Below are 22,107 nucleotides of genomic sequence, written 5' to 3' on the forward strand. Positions count from 1 at the left end.
TCATTATGCAGTCTTATGAAGTTAACTTCCCACACTATTGCCTGAGTGCCTATATTCTTCCCTCCAATCGGTCACACTAATGTATTGCATACCGTACTTCATCTACTGAAAATATTTGCATAGAACAGTATATTTTGTTGCTTTATTAGGTAGCTGCTGAATTCCTAGTCACAGTAAGAGAGTTCAGTTCCTCAAACTTATAACAAATCATTAAACTTTTAATGTTAGAAGGTCACTATGAGTACCAAGTGCAGGTTCGCTTCAGGCTGGTCTCCTTTCTACATTACTGAAACTTCAGTTGGCAACGTGGTAAAGGCAACTAATGAATCATGACAATCAGCCCAGTGCAGTAATTGCAAGCCACCATGACAGCGCAGCTGAACGGTAAGCATTCACTGTTACATAGCATACTTTTTCTCCATTTCTTTGTCCTTTTTCACTTGGCGTACGATAAAGCTTGTTCTTTGCAGTTACTTATCTGTAATGCGAAGAATTCATTTTACTTTTCCTCGGTTAACCAAGGTGTCACAAGGATGCTTGTTTCAAGCTCAAGCTGCCTTGCACTTAATTCTTGAAATATTCACTTTTTAATATGCTGTAATTATTTGATGCATTCTACTCGAATTGAAATTTCTAACTGTGAATAATGTGCTCTACAGCGCCTGGAAAAATTTGCTCTACCACTTAAATACATGCTTTCGGCAAAAAGTGCTTTAATGCTTTCGCACAAAAGTTATATCAGTGAGAGTGTGACAGAAGCTTGTCTGGTCGGGTTGAAAGATGACAAAGAAAGACATGGACTAAACAAATAAAACATTAAAAGCTAGACAGTTTGGATTCTGCACGAAAGCCTTATTCACAATGGGGCAAAAAAGTAGAAGTGCCCATTTAAGCAGGCTTTTGCATGTGACGCAAGCCCCGCACATAATGCGGGGAGAGGGTTCGTTCGTTTCGATAAGCTTGTGTCCTGTTGATTGTATCTCTAGGGACACCACAGGTATAGGTGTGGCTTCCAGTTCCTTTGCTGGTCAGTTATACTGGAGTTGATCCAGTCACTCTTGTACTTAATCATTGCTGCGTGCTCTGCCAAAGCATGTGACGCCACGAGTTGGCATTTGCTTTGAGCAAAGTGCTTCTCAGCTGCCTGTCTGCCACAGTTCAAGCTAGCCGAGCAAAAGGCAAATTTACATGAACATTGTACTTATGAGTATAGGGCAAGTAATTATGGAACATTGCTGTAAAAGTACATATAGATTTCTTTCATGGTGCATTCTGCGCATTTAATTTTTTCACTCTACAAGCAAGAAAATATAGAATTTGGCAATTACTGTTTTTGAAATTTCATACCTCTATTCAATAGAGGTATAATTTCTTGTAAATACATGTTCAGAAGTAATTTGTCAAAAAGAATGTAGAAGACTCCTTGTAAGACACTATGCTTATGGATATTCTATAGTTGAGCTGTACGGGAAGCCGCGTTTACCGTGGCTAAATACAAGAAAATTGTAGTAATAAGGACTGTTTGGACGCCATTGGAATATGAACCTGGCAACGTTTAACGCAAGAACATTATCTAGTGAGGCGAGTCTAGCAGTGCTATTGGAAGAATTAGAGGGCAGTAAATGGGATATAATAGGGCTCAGTGAAGTTAGGAGGCCAAAAGAAGCATATACAGTGTTAAGGAGCGGGCACGTCCTGTGCTACCGGGGCTTAGCGGAGAGACGAGAACTAGGAGTCGGATTCCTGATTAATAAGAATATAGCTGGTAACATACAGGAATTCTATAGCATTAACGAGAGGGTGGCATGTCTTGTTGTGAAACTTAATAAGAGGTACAAAATGAAGGTTGTACAGGTCTACGCCCCTACATCCAGTCATGATGACCAGGAAGTCGAAAGCTTCTACGAAGACGTGGAATCGGCGATGGGTAGAGTGAAAACAAAATACACTATACTGATGGGCGATTTCAATGCCAAGGTAGGCAAGAAGCATGCTGGAGACAAGGCAGTGGGGGAATATGGCATAGGCACTAGGAATAGCAGGGGGGAGGTATTAGTAGAGTTTGCAGAACAGAATAATATGAGGATAATGAATACCTTCTTCCGCAAGCGGAATAACCGAAAGTGGACATGGAGGAGCCCGAACGGCGAGACTAGAAATGAAATAGATTTCATACTCTGCGCTAACCCTGGCATCATACAAGATGTGGACGTGCTCGGTAAGGTGCGCTGCAGTGACCACAGGATGGTAAGAACTCGAATTAGCCTAGACCTGAGGAGGGAACGGAGGAAACTGGTACATAAGAAGCCGATCATTGAGTTAGCGCTAAGAGGGAAAATAGAGGAATTCCAGATCAAGCTACAGAACAGGTATTCGGCTTTAAGCCACGAAGAGGATCTTAGTGTTGAAGCAATGAACGACAATCTTGTGGGCATCATTAAGGAGTGTGCAATAGAAGTCGGTGGTAACTCCGTTAGACAGGATACCAGTAAGCTATCGCAGGAGACGAAAGATCTGATCAAGAAACGCCAATGTATGAAAGCCTCTAACCCTACAGCTAGAATAGAACTGGCAGAACTTTCGAAGTTAATCAACAAGCGTAAGACAGCTGACATAAGGAAGTATAACATGGATAGAATTGAACAAGCTCTCAGAAACGGAGGAAGCCTAAAAGCAGTGAAGAAGAAACTAGGAATTGGCAAGAATCAGATGTATGCGCTAAGAGACAAAGCCGGCAATATCATTACTAATATGGATGAGATAGTTCAAGTGGCTGAGGAGTTCTATAGAGATTTGTACAGTACGAGTGGCACCCACGATGATAATGGAAGAGAGAATAATCTAGAGGAATTCGATATCCCAGAAGTAACGCCGGAAGAAGTAAAGAAACCCTTGGGAGCTATGCAAAGGGGGAAGGCAGCTGGGGAGGATCAGGTAACAGCAGATTTGCTGAAGGATGGTGGGCAGATTGTTCTAGAAAAACTGGCCAGCCTCTATACGCAATGCCTCAAGACCTCGAGCGTACCGGAATCTTGGAAGAACGCTAACATAATCCTAATCCATAAGAAAGGCGACGCCAAAGACTTGAAAAATTATAGACCGATCAGCTTACTGTCCGTTGCCTACAAAGTATTTACTAAGGTAATTGCCAATAGAATCCGGAACACCTTAGACTTCCGTCAACCAAAGGACCAGGCAGGATTCCGTAAAGGCTACTCAACAATAGATCATATTCACACTATCAATCAGGTGATAGAGAAATGTGCGGAATATAACCAACCATTATATATAGCTTTCATTGATTACGAGAAAGCGTTTGATTCAGTCGAAACCTCAGCAGTCATGGAGGCATTGCGGAATCAGGGTGTAGACGAGCCGTATGTAAAAATACTGAAAGATATCTATAGCGGCTCTACAGCCACTGTACTCCTCCATAAAGAAAGCAACAAAATCCCAATAAAGAAAGGCGTCAGGCAGGGAGATACGATCTCTCCAATGCTATTCACAGCGTGTTTACAGGAGGTATTCAGAGACCTGGATTGGGAAGAATTGGGGATAAGAGTAAATGGAGAATACCTTAGTAACTTGCGCTTCGCTGATGATATTGCCTTGCTTAGTAACTCAGGGGACCAACTGCAATGCATGCTCACTGATCTGGAGAGGCAGAGCAGAAGGGTGGGACTAAAAATGAATCTGCAGAAAACTAAAGTAATGTTTAACAGTCTCGGAAGGGAACAGCAGTTTACGATAGGTAGCGAGGCACTGGAAGTGGTAAGAGAATACATCTACTTAGGACAGGTAGTGACTGCTGATCCAGATCATGAGAGTGAAATAATCAGAAGAATAAGAATGGGCTGGGGTGCGTTTGGCAGGCATTCGCAGATCATGAACAGCAGGTTGCCATTATCCCTCAAGAGAAAAGTGTACAACAGCTGTGTCTTACCAGTACTCACGTACGGGGCAGAAACCTGGAGGCTTACGAAAAGGGTTCTACTTAAATTGAGGACGACGCAACGAGCTATGGAAAGAAAAATTATAGGTGTAACGTTAAGGGATAAGAAAAGAGCAGATTGGGTGAGGGAACAAACGCGCGTTAATGACATCTTAGTTGAAATCAAGAAAAAGAAATGGGCATGGGCAGGACATGTAATGAGGAGGGAAGATAACCGATGGTCATTAAGGGTTACGGACTGGATTCCGAGGGAAGGGAAGCGTAGCAGGGGGCGACAGAAAGTTAGGTGGGCAGATGAGATTAGGAAGTTTGGAGGGTCAACATGGCCACAATTAGTACATGACCGGGGTAGTTGGAGAAGTATGGGAGAGGCCTTTGCCCTGCAGTGGGCGTAATCAGGCTGATGATGATGATGATGATGAAACGACCTATCAAGTTTGTAAAGTTGTATACTGCATGAGTGATGTCATTGCATTTATTGACAGTTAGACACGTCTGGCTGAAGCCGTTCTAGGAAGTTTGAATATCTTTGCTGCAACTGATTTATGGCTACTTTACACAATTGCTTTATTCCCACATGTAACAGATGCATATTCTGTGCAGCAGTACTGCTCCATTCGCTTTTGGGGTGGTGTTCCAATGCGCACAAAAACGTCGCCAAATAAGAGGCCTTGGGCAGCAGATGTTTGAATGCCATTCAAAGCATGTGTGGCAAGGCAATCAGTTAAAATCCTCGCTTTCATTGTAGGTCTTTTAAAGTTCTTGCGTATGACTGCTACATGTTGTCCCGTCCACGTACACTGACACAATGCATCAGGCTATTCTAACTATTTTTGCATTTTTACTCCCTTAGGCTCACACCAAGGCATCTTAATATCACCACGGGTATATCAAAAATGCATTATTGTTGCTGCTCGTTTGTGGCTTCGAAGGAAATGTATGAAAGGGTTGCAAAGTAAATATGAGTGCTTGAAGTATTTTTGTGTTTTGCCAACAGATGTACTTGTATCCCACTAATGCCCCGCGATTTTGGCAGCGGTGGCAGCTCGTGGGAAGACGTACTAATCGAGGAATCCTGCTTGTTACAGCTTCCATGCATTGCTGATGCAAGCCACCGTACGTGGCTTTTGACCCGGTTCTGTACCCTGCGGGAAGCGCTGCAAAGAGTGCCACGCCGGAAGCCCCGATGCGCTGATCATCTCGCTTCGCCGTTTCCAGGATCTTCGCCCAGCGCATGCGCACCTAGCAAGCTTCGGGAGCTGTCATAAGGCGGCGTTTTGCTCCTTGCCGATCATTTGGCAGCGGTGGCAGCTCGTGGGAACACGTACTAATCGATGAATCCTGCTTGTTACAGGTTGGTCTTCAAATCATTTCTTACTATTGTGTTAAGAGTCAACTTACAGCGTTGCTGCTGCCGCTGCCATAGTGTTGCCATAGTGTTGCCCTGTAGTCCTGCTGGCTGCTGGCTGCTGGCTGTTCGTTGTTAAGGTTTGCCTTGTTTTGTGCTCGCTTCATCGTTTTGTGTTCGCATTACCTGAAAGTGCTGAATAGAGCCTAGTACAATAATGCTGCAGAAGTGTTTGACATGTTCGAAAAATCTCGAAAATGACGAACATCTAACTTGCAATCGATGCAGCAAAAATTATCATATCGGTAAATGTTCTGGTGTCTACAAAAATAATTTGAACAAAAATGGATAAGGATGAAGTCAAGGCTTGGGAATGCGACACGTGCAAAAGAAAACAAAAAATGATGACACTGATTCTGATAGCAGTGGCACGGAAACGCCCCCGCAAAAGAAATTAACTGGGTCAGGAGGGCAGGGCTCTTTGGCTAAGCTGATCGACGGCCTAAATAAGAAGCTAGTGGAAGTCTTGTGTACGCTTGAAAACCTTGAAAAAAAGGTAGAGAAGCAGTGCGCCACAACTGCGACTATTGAAAAGTCAATAGACTTCTTGGCAGCCAAGTTTGAAGAGCTCCTGAAAAAGGTCGAGGATCAGCAGAGACAAATTGCTCAATTGCAGAAAACCACAGAAGAACCGGAAAAAATTTAAAAACAATGAAATCTCAAAGCTTAGAGGATGTGTTGAAAGTGCTGAGCAGTACTCAAGAAGGAAAAATGTCGAAATACACGGTGTTCCACACACAGAAGGTCAGGATCTGTACCAGCTCTTGGTGGATCTTAGCGGCAAGCTTATGTCCCCTTGCCTGAAAGGCACTCTTTGGAAGGGGTACACAGATTGAAGGCACAGAAGGACGAAATTGCTCGTATAATCGTCAGGTTTACAGAACAAGCAAACCGAGACTTGTGGCTGTCAAAGAAAAAATGTCCTCTGAAAAAACAAAATTTTCATCAATGAAAACTTAACGAAAACGCAGAAAGAACTTTCTTGGAAATGCAGAAAACTTGCCAAAGAGCTCGACTACAAGTTTGTCTGGACACGAAACGGCAAGATTCTAGTTCGAAAGGCGGAAGGCGCGAGTGTGATAAGCATTACGACTGAGAATGATCTTGCGAAAATGTCCTAGATGGCCTCGTTCAGTTTTCATGATTGGGACCTTCACGTTACAAATAACCTAGCTGACAACAAAATTAAACTAGAACTTGGCTTAGTACACATAAATGGCGCAGCATAAAAAAAAATTGGGATCAAGTATGCGCATACTTACAGACGAGACTCTTTAACATCGATGTAATTGTGATTACCGAGATTAATCTGAATGCAAGTGAACAAAGTAGATACACACTCAGGGGTTACTCAGAGTGCTTTGTGCCGAGAAAATCGAAGAGGAGGAGGAATTCTTGCATTTGTGAAAGATAACTGGGATTTTAATAGGCTCGAAGTAGCTTTTGATTATGCAGAAGTTATTATTGTCACCCTACGTAAAGTAGATGTGACCTACACCGCATGTGCGATATACAGGCCACCCAACTTGAACACACATTTATTCCTAGAGGAGCTAAACTCTGTTGAAGAAATATATGAATGAGAAGCAGCTTATATTGGTAGGTGATTTGAATATCGACGTAATGCAAGTGTCTAGGAAAGTGGTGACAGATTATCTTAATTTACTAGCAGAATACGGACTGGTCAATGTAATTAATGAACACACTAGAGATGAATATTTGGGTTCAAGAGTAACGAAAACCTGCATTGATCGCATTGTCGTTCGGCTCGGACAGCAGCGCTATGCAAGCGGCGTAATTAAAGTCAAACTAGCAGATCATTACTTCATATCACATGTAGTCATGTCTGACAATGATGCAGAGCATTGCGAAGTAAGAACAAAAAAAAACAAATTATAGACAACGCAAAAGTTGACATGTACATAAAGGACACAGATTGGATTTCACTTTTACATTTAGACCAAGCCAGTTTATAAGCCAAATTTGTTGAAACATTTAGGATGATATAAGTAAAGTCTTCTAAAATCATAACAATAAAGCAATGAAATCCTAATACGAAATGGATTACAACTGATATTATTGAGTTATGCTTACAAAAAGACAAAGCATGGCAAAGGTGCAGAAAAGAACCAGGCAACAAAAAACACAGAGTGGAATTTCGAACTTTACGAAACGCGGTGACAGCTAAGTTACGCCTGGAAAAAAGAAAATATTTGATGCGCCGATTTTCGGAATTCAAAAAGGACTTGAAAAAGACTTGGACTACGGCAAACGAATTAATGGGTAGATCCAAACGAGCTAGCGTCGATGATACCGTAAAAACAAATTTCCCAAATGAAAACATGCAGATGCTGTGCAGTAAATTTAATAAAACTTAATGCTGCAGCAGACAAGCTGAAGAAAACGGCGAGTGACCAACATATAGAATACGAGCCGAAACGCACATGCGCGCATTCAGCTAATCTTCCAGCGATGATCGAAGTTGATCTTTGGACGATAATTGGACGAGTGGGCACGGTGGAGCGGCAGCATGCAGTCGCTCAAAATCCCGATCTTGCTTTTTGTGAAGTTTATCGCTCGGTCTGGCACGTGGCTACAACCTTCGGATCCAGCGATCACCGGCTGTCCATCACCAGCGTTGCTGACGGTCCCGATCTTCAATAATGCGTCCTCATGTCATCAGTTCTGCTTTACCGGGCACATTCCTTCCATGGTCAGCGGGTCGACAACACTGCTGGCGACTGCAGCACTGGAAGAGCACTGGAAATCCTACGCCCCTTCAGTGGGCACGGTGGAGCGGCAGCCATGCAGTCGCTCAAAATCCCGATCTTGCTTTTTGTGCAGGTTAGTAAACCCCCATTGTAATCGGACTAGCAACGTCTGCCTGCTGCTCCTACCGTGCCCAAGTGTGCTCTTTCAGTGCTTGTGCGAATGCGTATTTGTTACGAAGCTCTTAATTTGTTGCGGTGACGTTGAACTCAACCCTGGTCCTACTAACAAAGAAATACTTGATGCTATCACTAAACTTTCTGAAAACGTTGACCACCGTCACGTTGAGCTCAAGGCAGCTCTCGACGACTTAAAGACAAAGCAGGAGGTCTTAGTACAGACCGTCGCTAACCTATCAGTAAGATTATGCGCGGTTGAATCCTTTGTCGAATCATTCGATGGTTCTGCAGCTCTTAATGATGCACCACGTCTAATCACCGAAGCTGTCAGAATGGAAGGCCAGGCACTCAATTCTCGACTGGACGATCTTGAAGACAGGTCGAGACGAGATAACCTATTGTTCTTTGGAATACCGGACTGCCCGACTGAGACATGGGCTCAGTCAGAAGGCCTTGTTCAAGACGTTTTGTCTCGTCACCTTAAAATACAAATTTCCGACTCGGAAGTTTCCCGAGCACACAAATTAGGATCCTACACAGATAAGACTCGGCCAATTATCATCAAGTTTTCGCCGTCTAAAGTCAGGGATGCAGTCCGGGCGCAGAAATATAAGCTCAAGGGGACTGGTGTATCAGCTAGCGAAGATTATTGCAGAGCTACGCGAAACTCAAGGAGGAAACTAACAGAATTTGCAAAGGTAGCCGGGAAGACGTACTCTCTTCGCATGAATAAACTGATCATGGACAAAAAAACGTACGTGTACTGCTCAGTAAGTGACAGCGTACGCGAAATCGCTTCAGCACGATCAGTGGATACGCAAGATAGCGCTGGTACTGTAACTACACGTGCTGGCACTTCCAGTGCATCATAGCTATGCCCGCCGAGATCCTGCGCAAAAGACGCCTCTATTTTTCTTTCCAATATAGGGAGTATTCTGAATAAACGCGTGGAATTGTCTTCCGCTATTGATTCCTGCTCTGCTGATATTGTTGGTCTAACGGAGACTTGGCTTTCCGCAAAAGTTAAAAATGAAGAAATTTTGGACTGTGAAAAGTGCTACAAATTTTACCGATGTGATCGTGATTACCGGTCTGGTGGTGCTGTTCTGCTGGCGGTTACCGATAGTCTTGCTTCCCATGTTATTCCAATTGTATCCTCGCTTGAGCTTGTGTGTGCGCGCGTGCTCGTTGATTCTCGCGAAATAATTTTTTGCGTCTGTTATCGGCCACCAACTGCATCATTATCGTTCTGTAATGAACTGCACGATGTTGTCAATCAGCTGTTCGTCAGATACCCAAAATCGCCCCTCTTCTTACTTGGCGACTTCAATTTTCCTGACATCAGATGGGAACGAGACTCGGTTTCCTTAAAACACAACTCAGCTGAAAGCAAAGAATTTTTAGCTTTTTGTCACGACTTCAGCTTAACTCAGCTCGTTCACTTTACCACTCGCATAACTTCCACTTCCGCTAATATTCTAGACTTAATACTTACCACTACACCCGACCTAGCTACCGGCTTAACTCATTCACCGGGAATTAGCGATCACTCGATAATTCACTTCACTCTACGGGCAAAGATTTCTAAGAAGAAAAAAACTAGGGTCATCCAAGACTACGGCAAAGCAGACGTAACTGGAATGAATGGGGAATTTCAGGTCTTTGCTGATCGGTTTTTCGCCGGTTTTGAGCAGCGATCGGTTGAGGATAACTGGTTGCTTTATAAAAACAAACTCTTGTCTCTTATTGATCGTTTTGTACCTAAAAGGAAAGTTTCATCATGTACTCGCTCACCATGGTTCAATAACATGTTAAAGCGCATGCGCAACAAAAAGAAGCGGATATTTCGACGCGCAAAATTCACAGCCAGAATAGACCACTGGTCTTGCTATCAAAAATTTAACAGAGAATTCTGTACTGCGCTCTCAAAAGCCGAGAAGGAATTCTTTGATAAAACTCTTCCTTTGCTACTTCGTTCTAATCCCCGTAAATTTTGGAGCATTATTAACGGTACTAAAACGACACACATTCAGTTAATCCAATCTGATGTCCCAGTAATTCAAAGCGAATGCTGCGATGTTCTGAACAATGTGTTTGTTACTCATTTTCATAAGAGCACTCCCACAGTATTTCCGCATATACCAAAAACCAACTTCTTCCCAATGGATTATATCGCTATTGATGCAGTTGGTGTCGAAAGGCTGATTGTCAACTTAAAAATGTCTTCGTCGGCCGGTCCAGATTGTATTTCATCAAAAATGCTGAAGTGTACACAAGTTTATTCTGCACTGATATTGTCAAAGCTTTTTCAACAGTCATTACAGACGTCTACACTGCCCTCTGATTGGAAGATAGGGAAGGTAGTCCCTGTGCATAAATCTGGTGATGTACATTCTCCCAATAATTACCGCCCCATATCATTAACATCGATTCCAGTAAAAATCCTAGAGCATATAATATACTCGCGCTTCACTGAATTCCTCGAGTCCAATTCCTTCTTCAGCATTTATCAGCATGGATTCCGTAAAGTAGTTTCGTGTGAAACGCAATTGTTATGTTTTACTAACGACTTGTTTATTAACGCGGATCGTGACTTTGATACTGATTGCATATATTTAGATTTTGCTAAAGCATTTGACTCCGTTTGACACGATCTACTTATCTTCAAGCTTAATCAACTTAACATAGACCCCAATGTACTTGCATGGATTAAGGAATTTCTCTCTAACCGTAGTCAGTATGTGACGGCTAACGACTTCTCTTCACGTAATTCTGCCGTAACATCTGGTGTCCCGCAAGGGTCAGTTTTGGGCCCTCTGCTCTTCTTGATTTATATTAATGATCTTCCTACTTGCCTTTCTTCCTCAACTGTCCGACTGTTTGCAGATGACTGCGTGGTTTACCAGAAAATTACTAACCATGACGATTATCTCAATCTGCAACGTGATCTAGATAGGGTATTTGAATGGTGCAGTCAATGGCTCATGACACTTAATACAACTAAATGTAAAAGTATGCAGGTTTCTCGCCACAGCACTAATCATTGTCCGCGTACTTACCGCCTCAATAATATTCCATTACCATCTGTTGACAGCTATAAATACCTTGGTGTTCACATTTCTTCTAATCTATCGTGGAATACGCATGTAGAATTTGTAACTAACAACGCCAATCGTATGCTTGGTTATCTGCGTCGAAACTTTTTTGATGCCCCATCGTCCTTGAAGTTAACACTTTACAAAACCTTGGTACGTTCTAAATTAGAGTACGCATGCGCCATATGGTATCCTACTCAGACTACACTCATTCAAACTCTTGAAGCCATTCAGAATCGCGGCGCACGTTTCATCTTGTCGAATTATTCACGTCATTCCAGTGTCACATCTATGAAGAAAACCCTAAACTTGCCTGACCTTTCGTTGCGTCGAAAGTCATCTCGCCTTAGCCTTTTTCATAAAATCATATCTTCAAGGACCGATCATCGCTTCAATGTGGGGCTACCTTCTTGTCGCACAAAATTGTGTAATGACTCTTTTGTTCCTAGAACAAGTGTCGCATGGAACCAGCTTCCCTCCACAATCGCCAGCATAGCTGATGACCACCAGTTCAAGATCGCTTTACAAGACGCCTTGTAATACTTCTGTTTGTTTGTTTGCTGCACGCCTTGCCATTTCTTCCCCACTCCTTTCTGTAGTGCCTTTGGGCCCTGAAAGTATTTTAAATAAATAAATAAATAAATTCAAGGCATGGCAAAGTTCAAACCACCGGGGTTTGATAAAATCCGCCCTCGAGATTTGTACATCAACTTTCACAGACTCTAACAAGTACTTTCAAAGATTCTAAACGGAATTTTCGAAACCGGCATAATACCCAAAGAACTAAAGATTTCAATCGTAAGACCTGTCTACAAAAAAAGGAAAGAGACGTGATTGCGCGAATTACAGACCGATAGCGATATTGTCCACAATAGCGCATATAATGGAAAAATATGTGGTCTTTGTAATGCAGTCTTTCTGTGAAAAGTATTCTCTGAATAACATGGCGCAGTTTGGTTTCACAAAGAATAAAAACACAATCTGCTTGAAGAATTCTCTGACTATATTGGTACATCAATAGAAAATAATAATGTAGTCTTAGCCCTATTTTTAGACCTATCAAAGGCTGTTGACGCAGTAGTACATAAGATATTACTCAACAAGCTAAAGAATCAAGGATTCAGAGGTGAATTATTTTACTAATCGACTACAATGCGTTAAACTAGATGATAGCTACAGCAATTTCAAATTATTAAAGTGTGGTGTGCCCCAAGGAAGCACGCTAGGGCCAATACTCTTTAATACGTATGTGTCAGATCTCGGCCTCCTACCACTGAAATCAAAACTTTTTCAGTTCGCTGATGACACTGCGATAGCGCTACAAATGAGTAACACGCAATCTGTCAAATCTTCCAAAAAGACATATCACTAATCGTAGACTGGTTCGCACATAATTCAATTGTTATAAATCATCAAATAACTAAACTAATCTGCTTCAGGAATCCACATTGGGTGCTTTCATTTAACATGAATGTATATCTGCACGCTCCGCATTGCAACGCATGTATTTGTGAACCATTACAGTTTGAGCGTGTGGTCAAGCATTTAGGATTTTTTTTTGATCAGCATCTAACCTGGTATAACCATGTCATACACGTTTGTGGAAAGCTAAGAGCTGTCGCGGCCATGATATATAGTCTGCGCGGGAAAACGCCTATTAACCTAAGAGTTACTATATATACGGCATTAGCAGAATAGGTAATTACATATGGTATAACGTTATATGGTACATGTTCTGACTACAAGAAGCAAGCGATTGAGCGCATAGTCAAACGAATTGTCAATAGCATAATTATGGAACCGGACTAGAACAATCAGACAGAAAAGAAAAGTATAACATTCTAGGAATACTTCAAGTACAGGAGCTATTTAAGTATGCGGTTCTAACACGCTATTATTATTCAAATGCTTTTAAAGTGTTGGTAAAAAAAGATGTTGCGTTACGAAAACCAGAAAGGTATTTTAAGCCAAGGGTGTTAACAAACTATGGAAAGAAAACAAGAAAGTATTATGTCCCTGATATTTTTAATGAACTTGATGCAACATTGTATGACATCAATTCAAACGTAAAATGATGAAGAATGTGAGGGAGTGGTATTCAACTGTTTATTGTAATATGTGATTTTTTTATTGGGATTCTTACGTGGCTGGAAAACGTAATATTTATTCTTTGTGCATTAGAATATTTTACTTTGAAGTTGTATAAATTTGAACGGTAATTGTATGTTTCATATCTCTATAGAAAGCTGTACCACCTGCTGCTTGGTCTTCTAACAAGCACGATGTGCTTAGATTGACTGGCAACAAAGATCTGTCAAAAAATGTATTTGAAATAAAGTCTGATTTCATTTGATTTGATTTGATTACATCGGAACAGTACCAGAATACTACGAAAAATTATCGAGAAAGCGGGAAATGTCACCAGGGTTTTTCTGAAACATACAAGAAAGTCGCCAGGATATTTCTAAGGAGAGCAACACAAAGTTGGAAAAATGTTACTAGGAAGTTTCTTGCTGCAGAAATAAAAAGTTGATAGCAAGTTACGATAAAGTTTCTAAAAAGTATGAAGACGGTTTGTAAACTCTACTTTCAATGTTTGAAGCATGTTCATTCATCGTTTAAAGAAAGTTTGTAAATAAACTTTTTGTAATTCAATATCGGTGGCTAATAGTCTACATGATTTTGGAATGAAATTTGTAGGAAGTTTAAAAACGGTTTGAAAACATTCAATAAGTTGTTGGTAGGTTCTAGTAAGATTTGTCTTTAAAAAGTTTATTCAAGGTTACTAGAATTTTTTGTAAGACAGCTGCCAAAAAATGGGCCAAAATTTGAAATGTTTGCTAAATCCAAACTGCTATTTTCACCCGCCAAGCTTTCTACGCGTCCTGGAGAAGTATATGTGTACTTGAATCATGTGTCATTTAGAATTTAAACTTTATAAACGCGGAACTTTTCCGAATCTTTGAGACAGGAAAGAGCGCCTACACATCTCTTTAACGATGCAGCCTGTCACGTGATGAAATATTTAAAACTGAAAGGCCTTCAGATGCTGAAAGCGCCCAATGATAGTTACAAAGGCAACCATGGGCAGAGCAGCCTGGCAGAGAATACCGATAGGCATTTGTTAAGCTAAACAAGCTCATCCAGAACTGCCAAGCATGCGAGTTCGGGACGTTAGGTATGGTACCTCAAACAATCCTTGAATGCTTTGCTGATGCCACTGGTAAATTTTTCCGTTCATTTGGCGTGAACACAACAATGCATTCCTGACAGTTGTCATTTTTCATTTCCGTAAATTCATTGCCCACGCATATGTGTTAGCATTCAATTAAGACAGATCGAGTTGGCCGTTCACATACTCCGACAAGCTACTATCATTTAGACAATATTGTGGTATAATTATTTCCCACTCCTCTGAGCCGGCAAACAAAGTCGCTATAGTGCATTAGCAGCAGCATTAGAATGTTATACGAGGCCTCTGGTGCGCAATAACACTGGGATCGGTGCCCTATATTGTTCTCCCTTTAGCAGCTGACAAAGCAGAGGGTTGTCTTGCATATTTCGTGTGGGCTTTCATAATAGACACGGCCAAGAAATCTTTTTTTTTTCAGCACAGAGAATCCAATACGAAAACAACAAAAACCGATGGAACTCAGAATTGGGTTAGGATCTGGTCACACCTTGTACTTTGGTACTATTGAAACATGGGAAATTTAGCTTTTCGTTCAATATCCAAGAGGTGCTCTCGCAAGTCATGTTTGTGCACCATGCGCCACGAGAGCATTAATCCCGGTCTCACCCTCTCCATGTCCTTCCCGATCAGCGACCACCATTTGGAGTCCAGCTGGATTCCGTAGCAGGCCATCATCGAAGGGTTCACGTACACGGGCATCGTGTCGCCGATCGAAGTCGTCATATCGGCTGCAGTCACGGCACGCAAAGGATTGTTTATTGGTCTCATGTCCCATTTGTCGGTGAATTCCCTTTTCTCTCGTTAGCGCCAGAGCGCATCAGTGCAATTACCTAAAGAAACTTTCGCGCATATTCGGTAGATAAACTATACTTCAATATTGTAGCGCATTCATATCAAATTATTATGAAACACAGGCTTGCCGTTGCATATCACCGTTGGAATTCAAACAATGACCCCACAAATGAAATAGCGCAGCCTAGAATTCGCTAATGCGAGTGTACCTAGCAATAGGCCGAAAAAGTCCTGTCGTTGTTTTACATAAAAGAGGCAGCACTCTCAAAGTATTACGTGATTCAAACTGACGACACCTTGTGCGCAGGGCCAACTTAAAACAGATACCACACGGCCTCCTCACTAACAATTCTCGCCACATTACGACGCCTGTATTTGTTCAGTGCATAGTGCGAAATGCGTTTGGCTGGCCTCGCCTGCGCAGACTTTCTACGACAACAAATGTAACAGCGCTAGTGAGTACAGTCGAGCATGTCACGCATATGAGGTGCGCGTGCGAGGAGAATGAGTCACTTTGCAGCAGGGTGTCAAGATACCATACGGCAAGAGTTCAAATGCAGCCGCAATTAAGTACGTCCATAGCACGAGCATGCATGTTTTCGCCCAGGCTGTTCTGTTCACAGCATCGCTTACAGTGTATTTTATCGAAAGGCTGTCGTGACGCTTCGGTGTGCTTATCCTACACGGCAGGATAAGTATAGCCCGCCATAATGGATGGAATGCGCGCCATAGTGTGCCAGCTTTGATCGACAACAATGAGTAGGCTGAGGCCTGTGAAGCCGAACTGCTTGGCGCGTACTTTCCCGAAAATCAGTGGACAGTGCTTTTTGACAAGTAACACGAAAAGAAACCCCCAACAGTGGGCGTCGCTATCCTTTGCTTAGCTTCATAAAGCGGCAATTGCGTTGCTTTATCTGGTAGTCTAACCACCGGAGGGAAGTTCGTACCTTTACTCTTGTTCAACCAGGTAACTGCGACGGCAGAGGGCGCCCGCAGCTCGATGCCATTGTTGTCGGTGGTCTGGGCGAAGGGCGTTGGAGGGTCACGTCTGCAGAACACAACGTCCAGTTGTATAGCGTAGGCGGCCAAGTGTTTCTGTATACCGTAGTGAGCACCACATGCTACACCAGAAAATCACTTCGACGTGCAATACGAAAGTAAATCAACAACTTGCTCGGAATGTTGGCTAGTACATGTCGTGCTTGTGCATTGAAGTCTTCCCCTGGCGTAATTTATTACGACGCTTCATCGTTCTAAATTCCCAAGAAGTCGTTCTCGCCGCACAGCCCTGCTGCCCATCTCTCTCGTACGAATCGTTAATCCATGTGCGTCGAAGGCCGAGGTTTGCGTGAGAATGATCAGCGACGTGCGCTAGCACCCGCCTACGCTTCCAAGGAGCTTCCATCCTCCTGAGTCGAGCAAGGCGCGTTTTCTAGCGTGTTCCGCTGTTGATGGGACGCGTCTTTTTTACACATGCGCAATAAGAGAAAGAAGGCATTCTTCCAGAGCCACTCACATCCATGTATAACTTCTCGAGTATATTACTCCTAAATAAAATGAAGCTACCACCTCAACTTCGCAGACTATTTCAGTGGGCAGCACAAGTTGACTTCTAGAGTTCCTGCTCGTAAACGGCGAGAAAGCACATACTGAGCGGAGCATCACGCTTTAGCCAATTGGACATAGTGATGGTACTACTAATCCGCGATAGTACTTTTACTTTGAAACTTATTTTTACCATTACAATAAGTAGCATATAGCTCGACCTTTTTCTTTCTCGCGAAAACTTTGTATATAGTATATCAACACTAATGCGAGAGAACAAGGAAATATTTAAACAAGCAAATGATACTGATCAGTGTTTCAAACCATTATATAGCAAATAGGAGAAAAATTTTGAGAGAAACGGGACAAATAAAAAACGTTCTCCAGACTGCAAGGATAGCTAAGTACCGTTAGGAGCTTAGCAAAAGGTAATTCCTAACATTTTTCTTTAGATTGCAAGCAGACCGGAATTCCAGAACTATATCAGCGATTCATCGATTATTATTTAGAAAATGAGGTACTAGGTAGGCGTGGGTCGGAGTACCATGTTTCGTTCTAAACATGGGTGTTCTAAGTCGGTTATGCCTAAGGTGACATTGTGAGTTGTCGGATGACGAAGATGTGGACAGGGTATCTGGGTCATGCCGAATTTCCTTATGTGTATACATAGCAAGCCTTAATTGGAATATATCCTCTATTGTGGGTATGTTTAGCTTCGAAAAGTATGGTGCATTGTGGTCACTTCGTTTAAGGTTCTCTATGCAACGCACAGTTCTTTTTTGTAGGAGTGTTATCTGTCTAAGTTTGCTTTAGTAGTTGTACCCCAGATTAGTAGACTATAGTGTATATGTGAATGAACAAGGGCATAGTGTAACTGTGGTTTTAACCATTTTGGGACCAAGGTTCTGGTATTATGCAATAAAGAAATTGCCCTGCACATATTTGCATAGATCTTGTTTACATTTAGCGTCCAGCTCAAGTACTCTTCAAAGACGACACCTAGAAATTTATAAGTAGGAACCCATTAGATAGCACAATTTGTAAATATAATACAGGTGCTATAGTGATCAGGTTTATCAAAGCTTTTAAAAGTAATATACTTAGCTTTTTCTACATTTAGTTGAAGTTGACTAGAAGGGAACCAGTTTGATAGTTTAGTTAAACATCTAGTAGCTGCCTTTTGAAGTTCAAATAAGTGTTGCCCAGTAAAGAAAGACCTGTCTCGTCTGCATAGAGAATTATGTCAGTAGTTTGCGGTATGTTCACAATATAATTTATATAAACAATAAAGAATAATGGTCCAAGGCTAAAGCCTTGCGGTATGCCATATTTTATTAGCTGTAAATGGGAATAGTGACGATTTAGACTAGTAAATTGCACCCTGTCGGATACGTAATTGCGTATCAGATTTAATACCAAACCATTAACACCGTAGCGTGGGACAATGCGAAACAAAATGTGATGCTTATAGAATCTAACGCCTTTTAAAGTCTAGAAAGAATCCAAGAATGTATTGCTGGTATCCATATTATTAACTATCTTTTCTCTAATATGCAAGAGTGCCGTTTCGCTTGAGTTCTTTCCACGGAAGCAAAATTGCTACTTGGAAAGCATTTGGTGGTCGCCAAGGAACTTCATTAATTGTGATTTTAGTGTATATTCTAACACTTTCAAAAATAAAGGCAACACAGATATATGCCCACAGTTATTCAAGTCATTAGGAGAGCCACCTTTGTGGATGACTGCTACTCTGGCTATCTTCATGCCCTCAGGAAAGGCTCCCGTGGCGAAACTTTTATTGCAGATGCGCTGCAGTGGGCCACATAGCAATCAAGCAACATGTTTAATTGGATCAGCCTTAATGTCATCATAACCAGTGGCCGTATATTTATTCACGATTTCAGGCATGTAACTATTTCTCATTCACCACGCTGAGTCAAGAAAATAGATTGCGCGCACGAAGAAGAAATGTATCGTTCACAGTCATTTGTTGTATGATTTGCCTGACCTGCTGCACCTGAAGTTAGGAAATCATCATTGAACTTGTCAGGTAGATCAGTTTCAGCGAACATCGCTCCAATATCGCCAACTCTACACTTGCGACCAAGCACAACCTGGTGGTGACACATCATGTCATTCGTAGTACTTAGAAAGTTGCTACGTCTTCAATTAACGTTCTGTTATACCCATCAATGACTTCAGGTTTCCATAACTGTAGCATACTCATAAACCTACCAGCCAATGTGGTCATGAGTCAACTTGTTCGTCCAAATTAGAATCTGATTAGAACAAACACGTTTCTGTAATAAGTCTACCAAAGATTTCACACTTAGGTGTGACCTCGGCGAAGAAAAAAAACGTGCCCACAAAGGAAGTTGTCGCTACCACATTGAATAAAAAAAAGTGCAGAGATACGGCTAAGTGCGGAGCTACGACGCAGAGCGCAGGATCCTAAAGCTATTCGCTCTCCTTGGTGGTTCCCAAGAACAGTTGCCACACGACCACTATTTTAAAATGTGAACATCGGTATTGGCAGCAATAACAAGGTATGCAGCCCATCAATATGTCTTTCCCTTTAGTACAAAAGAAAGTTTTCAAATTGTTCTGACAGTTGCCGAGTAGGAGTGTTCTGTGTTGCTCGTGTATTAAATTTGGAAACCAGCGCTGGCCCCAACATAATGCTTCCCCTCGAGCACGTTGGTACGAAGTTAGCCTTTCTTCAGAAATCTACATGAAGTTAGTGTAGGAAACACTTTCTGCATAAAGTAGCAGAAAATGCAGAAATCACACTTAATGTGAAGTTAGGTGAGTTTCATTGGAGTTTAGAAGAGTTAAGTGCTGGGCTAGTTGGTGATCTTGCATACTGAAAAGATTTTGCTCCAAACCAACACACACACAACAAAGACGACGACACCACGGGCTCTACTTCAACTGTTTAATGAGGGTGAAAGCACTCGACATATATAGCTCTCCAAAACCCCGCGCACGCTATATATTTCGAGTGCTTTACCCCTCATTCAACAGTTGAAGTAGCGCCCATGGTGCCGTCGTCTTTCTTGTGTGTGTCGTTTTGGCACAAAATCTTTTTAGTATTCATAGGAGTTATTCACGACTACGAACGCTATGCGCGAAGGCAAGCTTTGTCGTAGAAACGCGGCGTCTTGCTTGGGCTCAACCTAAAGGTCGTGCATAATGGCACCAAAAAAAATTCATCACTCTCATTATTATCATCAGCCTGGATACGCCTCCTGCAGGGCAAAGGCCACTTCCATACTTCTCCAATTACCCCGGTCATGTGATAATTGTAGCCACGTTGTCCCTGCAGACTTCTTAACTTCCTCCGCCCACGTAACTTTATGCCGCCCCCTGCTACGCTTCCCTTCTCTTGGAATCCAATCTTTTACCCTTAAATGGCCATCGGTTATCTTCCCTGCTCATTACATGCCCTGCCCATGCCCATTTCTTTTTCTTGGTTTCAACCAAGATGTCACTACCTCGCGTTTGTTCCCTCAACCAATCTGCTCTCTTCTTTTCTACATTTTCAGGTATCTGCTATTGTTTCGAATTTTCAGTATTTATGTCAGAACATTTAACATAAAAGGCAACCGCCGTCGGGGTTTCGTTTTACGTCCTTTGTGGGCTGTCATTCTCAATATTCCGAGCAATAGCTTCGTCAAGAATTTAAGACAAATGATGAGCAACCTTAGTGATGGTGCCACAATATATTTACAACCTCCTATAAGCAGCATATACGGCATCTCATATAGCAAGGCGTGGCATATACAAAGCCTAGAGCAGGCTGGTGAACAAGCAATTGGCAACTACGGCGTCGAGTCTAGGAACGCTAGAAGAAGGATGCTGGTAGAATTCGCGGAAAGGACAAAGCTGCGAATAATGAACACCGTCTTGAGAAAGCCCTGGAACAAAAAGTGGATCTCGAAAAGCCCTAATGATCAACCAGAAATGAAACAGATTTCACACTTTCTGCCGATCCCCGGATTTCGCAGGATGTAGAAGTGATAGGTAGGGTAAAGAGCTATGATCATGGGTTAGTGAGGGCTAGAATTCACCTCAATTTCAAGAGAGAAAGATCTAAATTGCTCAAGGATAAACAGGTCAACCTAAAGGCAGTAACGGTAAAAGCAGATCAATTCAGCCTGGTACTTGCGAACAGATATGCAGCCTTAGAACAGAGACATGGAGATGACAGAGGTAATGAATGAAACCGTTACTAGGCTGGTTCTAGAAGCAGCAAGTGAAGTGGGAAATAAAGCACCAAGGCAAACAGTAAGCAAACTCTCCCAAATAACAAAAGACCTAATAAAGAAATGACAAAAAATAAAAATGTCCAAATGAAGAAATAAGATAGAATTCGAGGAACTGTCCGAACTGATCAACAAGAAGAAAAGGGATATTCGAGATTATAACGCTAGAATGACTGAGGAAGCAGTGAAAATGGGCGCAGCATGAAAACAGTGACAAGCAAGCGTGGCATAGGACAAGGCAAGATGTATGCACTAAAGGATAAGCAGGGTCATATCAGCAATCTCGAAGGTATAGTAAGACCAGCGATTGAATTCTATACTGACCTGTACAGTACTCAGAGAAGCCAAGATACCTCCATTCGAAGTAATATTCAACAGGTTTCACATACCCCTTTTATAACTAGCGATGAGGTTACAAGGGCCTTGCAAGACATGAAACGCGTAAAGTAATAGGAAAAGGTGGCATAACAGTCGATTTAATCTAAGATAGAGGACACGTATAGTTTGAAAAACTGGCGGCCCTCTATACGAAATCTCTGTCGACTTAAAGGGTCACAGAGAACTGGAAGAATGCCAAAATTATACTAATCCACAAAAAGGGAGACGTTAAAGAATTGAAAAATTATAGGCCCTTTAGCTTACTCCCAGTATGTCAAAGATTCGTCAAGAAAATTTGCAATAGAATAATGGCAACACTAGGCTTTAGTCAACCAAGGGAACACGCTGGCTTCAGGAAGGGGTACTCTACAATGTATCATCGTCATCATCATCAGCAGCAGCCAATTTATTTCCACTGCAGGACGAAAGCCTCTTCCAGTGGTCTCCAATTACCCATTTCCTGCGCCAACCGATTCCAACTAGCATCCTAAAATTTCCTAATTTCGTCGCACCACCTAGTTAGTCCTCTGCCGTAATCTACTGCGCTTCTCTTCTCTTGGTACCCATTCTGTCACCCTTATGGTCCAGTGG

At 42.1% G+C, this 22,107-nt stretch overlaps 1 protein-coding gene across 5 annotated transcripts in view; it reads right to left on the reverse strand.

The window, feature by feature from the left end:
* LOC126526230 (uncharacterized) overlaps positions 1–22,107 on the reverse strand; it is a 233,582-nt gene that overhangs the window by 105,203 nt on the left and 106,272 nt on the right. For all 5 annotated transcript variants that reach the window (XM_050174148.3, XM_055068109.2, XM_055068110.2 and 2 more), the window contains 2 exons: positions 16,276–16,376; positions 15,143–15,264 (listed from right to left, as the gene is read on the reverse strand). In XM_050174148.3, the coding sequence (XP_050030105.2) occupies positions 15,143–15,264; positions 16,276–16,376 (223 nt within the window). The remainder of the gene's footprint in view (positions 1–15,142; positions 15,265–16,275; positions 16,377–22,107) is intronic.

Source organism: Dermacentor andersoni, chromosome 8 (genome assembly GCF_023375885.2).
Source record: "Dermacentor andersoni chromosome 8, qqDerAnde1_hic_scaffold, whole genome shotgun sequence".
In the NCBI taxonomy this organism is placed as follows: domain Eukaryota; kingdom Metazoa; phylum Arthropoda; class Arachnida; order Ixodida; family Ixodidae; genus Dermacentor; species Dermacentor andersoni.